Source organism: Octodon degus, unplaced genomic scaffold (assembly GCF_000260255.1).
Source record: "Octodon degus isolate 3935 unplaced genomic scaffold, OctDeg1.0 scaffold00177, whole genome shotgun sequence".
Taxonomy (NCBI): Eukaryota; Metazoa; Chordata; class Mammalia; order Rodentia; family Octodontidae; genus Octodon; species Octodon degus.
In genome coordinates, this window is record NW_004524753.1 from 4,707,667 (window position 1) to 4,720,420 (window position 12,754).

Here is a 12,754-nt window from a genome sequence, read left to right on the forward strand (position 1 = left end):
TGGTGCCTCAGATTTGGTTAAATTGCTTTTTTTTTTTTTTTTTTTTTTTTAGTACAGGGTCTCACTGCATAGATCAGACTCATAGTAATCCTCCTGTTTTCAGCCTCCCAAGTGCTGGGATTGCAGGTGGGTGCCACCACACCCAGGATCATTTGCTGTCTCAGTGCACCCCAGGGGCGGGGCCAGCATGCCATGCCAGGGATCGAACCCCCGGTCACTGTGCCTGCCTAAGCAGGCACTTTATTTTGCTGAGCTATCTGGCCGGCCTATAAATTGCTGCTTTTAAACTTTTCTCAGTCTGATCTTTTTCCATGGAAATTTTTGATGTATTATTTGTTTGACTGAGTCTTAGCTTGCTTTTTAACTTCTGCTATTTTGATTCCAGGACATTTGCATGTGTTCATAGGGTGGCATTTCCGTGCTTTGCCTTGGCCAGGGTTTGGCCCTGGAAAATAGTGGAAGAAAATCATGTTGCTGGCATGACTGGGGTATAACAAAGCTTGTTCCAAAGTATATGTCATTAAAGGCTTTGAAGGGTGGCATCTTCACAGAATGGAGGTTTATTTTATCAAAGATCAAGGACAGTGATATAAGCTAGTGAGGGTTTTAAGTAATCCTTGTGAGGCACACTACAGAGATAAAATCAACAGATAAGGCAGCCATCAAAAGATTCAAAAATGATGCTGAATTCCAAGGTGGCACCACTCACAAGTGAAGGAAAGAGGAAATGTAAGATCTTGAAGCACCAGTAATGCAAATGAAATATATATCCATTAAGATAAAGCAAGTAGTGATAACCTTTCTCCTGCATTATTCTGATAAATACTGATAAAGTGTCTAAAGCTTTTATGCTTAAGATTTGAAGCACTGTTTCTTAGGAACTCAGTAGTGGAATTGAAGAGCAGAATTCCTTGTGCTGCACATGTTGTCCCAGCATGCATGTTTTCCACAATTTTCTTTCTTCTCTAAGACACTCTCACTTTTGTAAGATAAGAAGTAGACCATTGTGCAATTTTTCCTATGCATGTCAGTTGTCTCCCTTACCTTTTTGTCTATTTTTAGATTTAAAAAAATACTTTACCTGGAGCTTTCCCTCTCCTATTCCCTCCCCCACAGTACTGGGACTTGGACCCAAGGCCCCGCCTGTGTGAAGAAAGTACTCTGCCCCTGAACTACATTCTCAAATGATTTATGACTTTCTACATGAGAAAGTAAAGGAATGGCTATAGGCAACTCTTCAGGCTACCTAGGCACAGCCCTATGAGGTGGATGATATATAAGCCTTCAGTGTTGTTGAAATAGTTTGTATGATAAATGACATTCAATACTTCTTGGAACAAAACAAATGGTAAAAATCAAAAGGATAAGGCAAATTGTCTTGATATACCTGAGCAGTTTAGCACCCTGTGCATTAAGTTGCAGGTGAGGTTTGTGTAGCGTTAAATAATAATCACAAATGAATCAAGAATCCAAAGAAAGTCAAAGAAATGAGGTGATAGAGTTGTAAGGGAGATGAAGCCATGCATATGTTGTGGACATCATGGTAGGCAGTGGTATTTGGCTGAACAAGACAATCTCCTGCATGAGGATGAACCATAATAGCACGTATAAGAAGACCGTTGACTCCCATCTCCACCCCAGTTTACATGCTAGCAAAGCAAAGGTGCACTTGGACAGCCTCCGGAACATGAAAGGGTGGTGGTGGCCAGGTAGAAGTTGATACTCTTGCAGGTGAGAAGCAGAGTAGAACAGTACATGTTGCCAGAGATGATAATGGTGATAGCCCAGCACATGACCTCTCCCAATACTCAGTGGTTCCCAGTGAGATGGTAAGCTGGCTTAAATGGCAGTGTCGCACAGCAAAGAGTATCTGTGACAGCCAGTTTAGTGTGGAAGATAGTGACAGAGGTGGCCTTAAAGAAAACTTTCCACAGGGTCACATTTTGGCCAGCATACCAGCCACAAACTCTAGCAAACAGTTGGTGGGTATCACCTTGGAACTTAGGAACTGCTCAGGTCCCCCATGTTGGCATTATTCACATGCAGATTTGAAATATTTCCTTCATTTTTACGATTACTTGGCTCCTGTCCAGCTTTCTCTGGCAGAAAAGTGGGGTTTACAGAATTTGGGGGAGCTCCTTTAGTCTTAATAGTTGAGGTTGACATTGATAATTTACCCTTTTCCTTGCCTGTAATTGAAAGGAAATATAACAAGTGATTCATCACTCAGTATGTCTATTGTTTTGATGAAGGTAGAGTGACGTTTTTATGCTACATAATTTCTGTGGCCATAGAGTTTAGGGATGTCCTTATTTAGAAAAATTATTATAGCTAGGGGGCCAGGGAGATAGCTCAGTAGAATAAGCGCTTGCCTAGCAAGCACAAGGGTCTGAGTTCAATCCCCAGTTCCACAAAAAAAAAAAAAAAAAAAAAATTATTATAGCTCAAGCAATCATCAGGTATGTATATAGTACATATCATATGTCCTAGCCCCATGCTATCTCATGCAGGAACAAAAGCTAGAAAAAGCTCCTTGCATGTGAGGAGCTTATGATGCTGTTGAAAGAAACATCAGGAGCCCCAGAGGGGCCATGACAGACAAAAGCTCTGGTGACTAAGTTATCTAGGTGATCAGACACAGTTAATGGATTCAGGTGTCTGAGCAGAACGTCAAGGAAAAGGTAAACTTGAGCAAAGATGAGCCAGGTGTAGGAAGAGTCAGAATTTAATTCATGAATTGCAGCCTGTTGATGATGACTAGGCAAAGACATAGCATAGGCTAGCGTAGGACCGGAGACTGTCAGGTAACTTGATTCAGAAAATGTCGTTATGTCACATGTCTGCTACACTTCACTAGCATCTTGAAGGAACCTCTTCAGCAAACCTTGTACTGTTTACAACTCTGCTGCCTAAATTTTGGGCTTGCGTGCTCCCAGAGCCTGGACTGATCTATCCACAAATCCCACACGTGGTGCTGCCATCTAGAGGTTCCCTGGGCACCTTCTGCGGCAATCTCTAGGATTCCAGCTATCAATTTAAGCAGTGTTCCCTCACAGAAGGTGGTTTTTTATTAGTTTTGTTTTATTCCCCCCAGTTGCATCTCCCCACCATCTCCACAACCGGTACAGACCTGTTCCAGATTGGTTAATTTTGGAGTAAGCAGGAGACAACAGGCTTGCAGTGTGGTGGAAGAAATAAGGAACATGTTCGTGGTGGTGTAATAATAATTGGGAAATCTTATTTCTAAATTTTTTTAAAAGATCATTTGTGAGGGTACAAGAAAGAGTGTTCCATTTTAGAAACACTAATGTGTTGGTGTCACTGGCTACTGAAAGCAATGGATTCTTCCTGACCATAATTTTGTTTTCTGCATTTGTCTCTCACAAGGAAGTATAAACATCTTTCCTAAATGAGAGGAAATTAGTACAAAAGCAAAAATTCCCAAAGAAATGGCTTTTTAGCTCAATTTTAGATATCAAAAGTCTTGACTGGAAGACAGATTTTTCAGTCTTGGGAGAAAACACTTAGACCTTGACAAGGTTTGATGTGAACAAACTCAGGTATCACACTCTGCTTTCTGGGTTTGCACTTCTGTAGATGCAGAGGAAATTAGGTTTAGTTCACTCCCCGCGACATGGACTAGCCCTACCCTATCCAAACCTGGCAGGATGCAGTTTGCCTTCCTGACAAAAGGCGAACATCAAAAGCAGTCCAGAGTTGCAAACCTGAGGGCTTTCATTTTAATGATGAGTCCCAATTCTCAAATACCCCCTCACGTATAAAAATCAGGGAACTGGGGCCGGGGAGATGGCTCAGTGGAATAAGCGCTTCCCTGGCAAGTGTAAGGACCTGAGTTCAATCCCCGGTTCCGCAAAAAAAAAAAAAATCAGGGAACTGTTTCCCTCAGTTGCCGCCCTATGCAGCGCAGCTGGGAGCTCCACTGGCCCCACAGGAAGAGGATGTGACTCAGCCCAAGCTGGCGAGGGATCTGGCAATCCTTGTGCCTGCTGCCTAGGCTTTGGGGATGCTGTACTGGTCCCCATGGTTTCCATTCTGAATGTGTGCTAGGACTCACCCCCTGTGCATGCACACCTCAGGGACAACAGAAGCTGTGTTGAAAATAGCTGCTGAGCAGAGCAGTTTGGAATCTGGCCCATGCCTCATTTTTACCCATTTTAAAACAGTTTCAGAATGTGATTCCTACTTAATAAATGAGCAATGAGAAATTATTCTTTTATTCTCCTAGTTATTCCAAAACTCAATGGGGAGGCGTTTTTTAAGACAGAATCTCACTATGTAATTCAATTCACAGTGATCCTCCCGCCTCAAATGCTGCGGTGGCACATACACATGCTGCTACCCCCAGCTCACACTTACATTTTTATTGCATTGCATAGTTAAAAGCCAAATCAGTCGTGGCAGGCACACTTTTAAGAAGGTACAATTGCTGAGGTGCTAATCTTCAAGCGAAGAAATGCCAATGATGCAGTGAATGGCACAAGTACAGCATTATGTCACTACCCAGAGGTCACTCACTCGTGGCCTAGATTCCACTGGAGAAACTACACTATTTCTTGACTAGTTTGCCTGGTTTCAGCCTTTTTTAGTAAGAAAAGTGCTAGGTTTTTACTGCTGCTGAGATAAAATATTGTACATGAATTGGAGAACAAGGAAGGAGTGTTGTCCTTCTCCTTGGTACCTTGTTGAGAGAATATTTACAGTAGTACAGAAATGGATTTAGCGCTCTAACCTACAGATATTGCCCAACACCTTCTTACTTCATGTTATGGCTTCATATGATTTTTTAATTTTTTTATTTTTTTTTTTTAAAGGGGCACTGCCCCTTAGCTCAGTTATTTATTTATTTGTGTGTGTGTGGCCAGCTCAGCCCACCAGGGGGCGGGGCTGGCTGGCATGTGGTGCTGGGGGATTGAACCACAGTCCCTGTGCTTTGCTAAGCTTGTTCTAAGTAGGTGCTTTAGACCACTGAGCCATCTCACCAGCCCTCATATGATTTTTTTAGTATCATGTAATTTCTTTACTTTTTATCTACATTAGTGTAGATAAAATTTATATGTATTAGTGAAATTTCTTAGTTCTAAAATAATCTAGTTTAGGGCTGGGGAGATGGCTCAATGGAATAAGTGCTTCCCTGGGAAGCACAAGGGCTTGAGTTCAATCCCCGGTTCTGCAAAAAAGAAAAGCAGAATTAACTTGAAGTTAGGAAATGCCCTTTGGGGCCCTGACCCTAGCTCAGTTCTTTAAGTGGCTGCTTCCACAATCCTGTCGGCCTCAGATTGCTGTAGTACTATCCCCACAGCACTCCAGCTAGCCAAAAGTGCCCTGAAGACATTTGAGGAGAAAAAAAAAAAAAAAAAAAAACCCTTAAAATAATCTAGTTTGACCTCAAACAGATCCACAGTAAATTTGCATATTAGTAATCCACTCATATAGATAATTGCTATAATCATAATTATGGCAAATTATAGTTAATTTGCCATACAGTTAATTTATCATTGTATTTGCTTAAGCTACCTTCTGGGATTGACTGAAGACTCTAGTGCAAACTGTTTAGTCACAACAGAGAATCTCCTGAGGCTTAAATCACACACCAGTGATTCTTTCCAAGCTGTTTCTCCTAGTTGGGTGGATGTCACCTGTTGTGTAGGTAATCCCTAGAGATCTGTGTGGACACATGAGAAAAGTTCCCTGGGCAAAGATAATGCACACAGTTTCAGTGAGGCACTGCAGAAGGGACAGTGACTGCTGCTTCAGGAAAGCCTTTCTCAATGTGGTCTGTGCCATTGGTCCAGCAGAAGAGGAGTTCAGAGGCTTCCAACATGGGCAGCAGCCGAAGGGAAGTGTGTGTCATCCTTAGCAGCCTCTTGCACAGTGTACACCTGCAGATCCTGAGAGGAGTCCAGCAGTCGCTGTGGCACGCACCCCTAGTAATGAGTTCTCTTCCCCAACAACTATTGAAGCTTCGGCTAGTTTATTCCATACAAGGGTGACTCCGCAACAGAACATGAGGCACAGCTGAGTGTTGGCTTAACATCACAACAGTACATAAAACAGTGTAGAGACTCTAAGCAGCAGGTTCCCTGGTACATCTGCATCCCGATGGCCCATTGCTAAGAAAGCCATATTTCTGTGAGCAGCACACTCACAGTGGTGTGCTTTATTTCATCAACCCCTGGTGGTCATTTCAAGAGGCCTTAAATCTGCCTGTGTACCAGCTTCTTTGGCCCAAAGTCCCACACTTAGCAATAATTTTACAACTGTTGTGATCCACAGTACTGGTTGGAATGTGGAATTCTTTGTCTGTTGCCCTTTGGGTTTCTTTCTTTCTTCCCCCCCCCCCTTTGGTATCTTAAAGCTTGGGCAAAGCAACAGCCAGGGTCATTGCTGTCAAGCAGCACAATTTGAATAGTAACCTGACATTTTCTCTTGCAGTAGCTTTGGTGCTCCAGTGGCTCCACATGTAGATCTGTATCACTTCCTGTCTGAAGTGATGCTTAACAACTCTTCTGTAATTCAAGTTCCAAAGCATAAGTTAATTTGCTCTTGCCTACATGTCCATCATGTATCTTCAGCCAGGACCACCATGATCACATAATAATAATTATCTCTGGACACATTTGTTTCTTCCACTAGACTGCTAGCTCCTAAAAGGCAATCACCATGTTTTGGGGCTTTTTCTGTTTCTGAAGCTGACAAATGTTGGGTGTCTTTGTATTTCCCTCAAACTTAACATGTTCCCACTGCCCTGTACTGCTGAGACATAGGAATTAAACCCCAACTAACATGTCAAAATATTGCAAGGCACCTTGGGACATCTTGGCATATAGTTCAGGATCCAGAGTTATTGTATTCTTAGGGATTACAGATGAGCAAATAAAGAAAATGGGATTTATACACAATGCAGTTCTGTTTAGCCACAAAGAAGAATAAATTTGAGTCATTCATACAAAAATGATGGCTTGAGACCATAGTGCTAAATAAAACTAACCAGATGTGGAAGGTTAAATATATGGTTTCTCAAATATGAGAAACCCAAAGCATAAATAAGAACAAGATAAAAAAAAAAAAAAAAAACAGCAAACAGGGAGAGAGCCTGTGGAGATGAACAAGGAAACAAATGATGGGAAGACAGGGTGGAGAGAAGGGGAATAAAAACGAAAAATGATCAAGAGGCGACATGTCTATGTACTAGTTCCCCAAGATAAATGTGATTGCTGTGTATTACAACAGAGACAAAAAAAAAAAAATGCTGAGGGGAAAGAATACATGACTAGGTAGCCATAGAAGGCATTCTGGAGGAGATCGCATTTGAGTGGCAGCCTGAATGCTGAGACACGGTAGTAGGTGGTGTGTTCTGAAGGATGCTCATGGAGTTCCGGAACAGGATGGGGGAGTTGGGAGGTGTAGGGTGTGTAGGGCTGGATCATCCTAGCCCCATAGTCCCAGAACCATGCATATCTCCTGATTGCTGGATGTTGGGGGGCACAGAATAACAAGATATCTACTTTGAAAAGAGATTGTGTGGTTTTTCTATAGAGCCCAGTACATATCCCAGTACAGAGTATCCTCAGAACCAGTGCTGCTGTCCATTCAGCAGCAGAAGCTGGGCTGGGCTTAAGGTGTTGGGAAAGCAGGGAGTGGATGGCCTGGAGTCAGCCATGAGCGGTGTGTGCTGCATGTGGTGGTGCTGTGCATTGCTAGGGAAGGATGTGTGGAAGTTACAGGACAGGAGCTCCTGAGAAGCGGTTGTGGATTCTGTGCTATCAGCTCTTACTCTTCTGCCCCTGACTCTATGACCTTGTTCCCAGGATGCTGAGTGCGTCTCTAAAGTCCTCTGGCTGGATGAGATACAACAAGCCGTCCACGAGGCCAACCTGGACGAGGACAGAGCAAAGCAGTGTGAGTACCTGCCTTCTTCTGTCTGTACCTGGAGATGGGCCTGAAGTCTGTACTATTTCCCTTCTAGAAAGGTCTGGGCTCTCTGAACAGATTTCAGTTATTGGATGCATATTTATCCAAAAATATGTTTAGAAAAAAATATATATTTAGGTGGTTGCACACTTTTCAGTGATTTGTGGTAGGTCCAACAAAATTTAACAGTGTTGATGACAGGAATCCAGAAAGTAAAAAACATGCTCTGCAAGCTCTCTAATTTTATATTTGAATCAAATGCTTTTTTTTTTCTCTTGATCCCTAGAAAACTGGCCCATTGCTGCTCAATGAATGCCTGTTGTCTTCCATATGGGTATGAGTCTTCCATACCCATCCTTTTATGTGGGGTTTTCAGAGAAACAGACTAATTGAGAGGGGTAGAAGGAAAGAGGGGAGAATATATATAGATATTTAGCTGAAGGCATCAGCTCACAAGATCGTAGAGGCCAAGAAGCCAGAAACATGAAGGGCGGGCAGGGAAACCTAGGTGTCCTCACGTAGCCCCAAAGGTGAGTGGACATGGATACTGAAACGTAGCCAGAACAGTGACTGGACCAGACACTGTAGAGCTGGCTCATCATGGTATTCCTAGAAGAAAACCCTACTAGTACTTGCTAGGTTCTTAATATGTGCCAGTGGAAGAGTTTGTATCATAACAAGAGTCAGAGTCCCTCAATCCCAACCTGGAGCTAGTTTACAAAGCCTGAGCCCTTTGAATGAAGGGGAGGCCAGGTTCCCTTAAGAAAAGATTCCACCACTGTGCCAAAAAAATCACAGTGTTAATCTGTCAGACTTCCCCCAATGGGACTCATAGCCTCTTCCTGAGTGCTTGGTAGAGGAAAAGGGCATAATCAGACATTTCCAGGACTATTGGACACTGGCTCTGGACTAACACTAACTCCAGGTGACCCAAAATGTTACTGTGGTCCTGCAGTGAGGATTGGGGCTCTTGGAAGTTAGATGATCAGTGTTACTTAAGTTGTGATCCATGGTACAGTGGGCCCAGAGGGTCCCCAAGTCCATCCTGGCTTACTTCTGCGGTTCCAGATGCATAATTGGAACAGACAGTCAGCAACTCGAAGAATCCTCTTGTTGGTTTTATTTTTATCTTAGAAAACCTGTCATTTCAAGAAGCAAGATGAACCCATGAATTAGAATGAAACTCCTAAGAGTATAGCTCATTGCCCTGCCCATTCATGGAATTAGTTAGCCTCTGTTCTTTCAAGTCCTAGAGCACTTAGAGGGCTTAGTCTCATTTCACAGATGTGCTTTCAAGCTTTGGGAAAATCTGTGCAGAACACCTGGTCTTTATTTCCTAAACTTGGAAAAATATGTGGATTTCTCTAACCTGAACTGTTATACCCTTAGGAACTTTGAAGTCTTTCCTTTTCAGCATTATAATGTGTAAAAGAAAAGTAACATGGTTGGAATGTGTACATAAGAGTCAAATTTATATATAAAAATAATTCAATTGAAACAGGTATACAGGAGCTTTAAATTTACATATAAAACCAAATATGCCCATAATCTAAAGAAACACTTGTAGAAAAATACAATTTAATATAGGCACTCAAATAGCCTAATATGGTTATGCCTTTTTTCTTAGCAATCAAAGCCATACAGAAGGTATTTTATCCATTTTATTCATTATTTATCTTACATTTGGCTGGCAAATGTTGATTCTGGTTTTCACATTGAGATTCTTGGTTCAACTTATGATAACACTAAGAAGGTTTCTCCATTGTGAATGATTCTGAATACCTTTGAGCTTGTCCATCTGAAATACAATCTTATCTCTCTGTCCTATCCCTTGTAAGATCTCTCCCCGTCCAATCCCTGTGCTTTCTTTCACAATATACAGCAGCACCAATGTTTTTTCGAGATTAAAGAGATCTATATTCAGATGTTGCAATGGAAACTTGGAGCTTTCAACAGAAACATAATCTTACAAAGCAGTCTTCATTGTTTGCATGAAGCCTTGAAACAGAGAGTCTGGTCACATGTTGCAGGCATCTCAGATCATTTGATAAAAGGAAGTGTACTGGCCCATATATTTCACCCCAGGCAGGATTTAAAAGGGCAGAGTAACTCAGAGCTCCTTCACCTTGGCTCAGCATTCATTTACACTGGGAGATGGTGCTTACTTCAAGTGGGTTTGTCTCAGCATTTGACCCCACAGAACAGTATTTCCCATCTCTTTCTATAATTGCGCTCTAAGAATTTGTTATAAATATTTCCCCTAATTTCTTCTCATAGTGAAAGGTCAGTGCCACAGATACACTGTATATCTGCTTATGCATCTAGGTGGATCTCTACCTTATGTAACTTTGGCTGCAAATAGGGCCCCACCAGCTGTGGCAGAGAAAAAGGGAAAGCAGGAAGGCAGAGGACTTGCCTGCCCAGCCACTCCCCATCCTTAAAGGTGTCACTGTCCACTGTGCAGTACTGTTTCAATCACACAAAGACTCAGTGAGCAGCTCTCAGCAAATGCAAAGCAGACTCAGTGAAAGAAGCAAGAGAATCTGCTCCATTAGGGTTTTCACTGAGGCACCTTGAGATATTCATGGAAGAACAGTGCTATTCAGAACTGGAAACTGACATATGGACTAACATCCTCACTCAGTGACAGAGAAGAGTTGTATACAAAGAATGTGTGCTTTTCTAATACTGACTTTTAGGGAACATTATGTTCTATTGTATTCATTTGGTGAAGCAATTCTGTGTTGCTCCTGTGAGAATTTTTCTTTGTCCTTTACTGCGTCTCTTGAACCACAAACTTCACAAATGTCAGCTCTTCATCTTTCTCCATCCTGCAAAGTACGTGTGGCACAAACAAAGGGGAATTGGTCCTTCTCACTTCCGTGTACCTCTACAAGCATGAAACACAGTGCTGGAGCTTGTGCCCTAAAGCCAGAGGAGTTTGCCAAATTCTCTGTCACCTCTGTGTGCTCCTCTACCTTATGTAACTTTGGCTGCAAGCTGTCCAAAGTCAGCCCTTCCTCTTACACCACCAGCTTTAGAGTGCTGTGACCGTGTGAAGATAATCTCATAATGATGTCTTCCACACTTGCTAGAGTTTAATGTGTGTGTCAGAAAACAAGGGAAAATCCAGTACTCTCCTCTCTCTCCATCAAGATCTTTTTTTTTTCCGATCTGGGAAGTATTTTATCCTATCTTCTTCCAGATTTTTAAACTAGTTCCATTGATTAGGCAAGAAAATTCTTGAAACCACAATGAATAATAAAGAATTCATGACTGCCCGGGGCCCTCTGGATCCTCACTCCAGCCAGCACCCAGGCCTGGCACTTGAGTGGAACTTCCTCCATCAGACAGGCCCAATATGGAACCCTGAAGCAGAACTCCCTGCAGAGGGGCTAGAGGCTAGACCACCCAGCTGATCCAGGAGCAGAACATCTTGCCAGAGTGGCATGGTGGATTTACTTCCAAAAACTGCAGCAGGAAGAAGTGGAGCACAGCAGCCAGACCCAAGCCACACCCACCTGGACAAGTTTCAACTTGGTAGAACTGCACCTGGTGCTAAGTTAATAACTACGAGAGCACTACACCAAAGATCAGAAGATAGTGCTGTGCAAAATGACCAAGAGAGACTGGGGATGGTGACGCGTGCCTATAATCCCAGCTCTTGGGAGGCTGTAAAGAGGTGGATCACTATGAGTCCGATCTAGTTGTGAGACCCTGAACACCATGCAGATCCTTCCCTAAAGTACAAATAAAAAAAGACGGAAGGAGCAAAATGCATTCTCAGGCCCCGAGCCCACCCAGAACAAATGCAGGAGACAATAGCATAGAAGAAATTGGAAATCACATACCTGAAATCTCTGAAATAATAGCATCTGAAGTAAAGAAACAACTGCAGAAAGCTATAGAGGAAATCAGATCAGAATTAATTTCTGAAGTAAAAAAAAGAAATGACAACTATAATGAACAAAGTACTAAGTGCTTCTAAAGAAGACATTGATAAAAAAAATAGAGGAGAATATAAAAATGATGGAATCCTTGAATGAGCAATAAAGGAAAGAAATAGAATGCATGAAGCAGATTCAAAGTGATATACAGGAAATTAAAACCTCAGTCACAAGCTGGCAAAACTATTTAAATGAAAGTGAAAATACACTTTCAGGCCTTGAAGACACCATTGCAGCTAGTGAAAAGGTAAGAAATGATCTCTTAAAAACAACTAGGATGCAAGAAAAAATAATTCAACATCTGCAAGACAATGCAAAGATGAACAACATAAGACTAATAGGCATCAATGAGAAAGAAGGAGTCAATGCAAATGATATAAAAAGAATATGGATGGAAGTAATAACAGAAAACTTTCCAAATATGGGGCAACAATCTGACATTCAGTAACTGAAGCATTTAGAACTCCAAATAACATCAACCCAATTAAAACCACACCAGACATATAATAATCAAGATCCCAGAAATTCAGCACAGAACAGTATACTAAAAGCCTCTAGAGAAAAGGAACAGATCACATTTAAAGGAAAACCCATCAAAATAACAGCAGATTTCTCTTCACAAACCATCAAGTCAAAAAGAGCATAGAGCAAAGTACTTCAAGTCTTGCAAGAAAACAAATTCCAACCCAGACTGATGTACTCTGCAAAACTCTCTTTCAAGTTTGATGGAGAAGTGAAATGCTTCCATGACAAAGAACAGCTAAAGATTTTCATGACAACAAAGCCAACCCTACACAGACTACTAAAAGATATTTTAAAGAGGGATCAAAATGACCACAACTCCATGAATGAGAATGGAAAGAACCCACCAAATA

General features: G+C 41.9%; 2 protein-coding genes across 2 annotated transcripts in view; one reads left to right on the forward strand and one right to left on the reverse strand.

Annotated features, from left to right (window-relative positions):
• The window catches only part of Iqgap2 (IQ motif containing GTPase activating protein 2), a 314,540-nt gene that overhangs the window by 218,810 nt on the left and 82,976 nt on the right, over positions 1 to 12,754 (forward strand). Inside the window, exon 17 of the mRNA XM_012517419.2 lies at positions 4,645 to 4,679. Coding sequence (XP_012372873.2) covers positions 4,645 to 4,679 — 35 coding nt within the window. The remainder of the gene's footprint in view (positions 1 to 4,644; positions 4,680 to 12,754) is intronic.
• Positions 966 to 2,166, reverse strand: F2rl2 (coagulation factor II thrombin receptor like 2). The gene is given in 8 exon segments (XM_023703649.1): positions 966 to 1,001; positions 1,185 to 1,332; positions 1,334 to 1,427; positions 1,459 to 1,572; positions 1,575 to 1,700; positions 1,703 to 1,942; positions 1,945 to 2,007; positions 2,010 to 2,166. Coding segments are annotated over 8 exon segments (978 nt in total).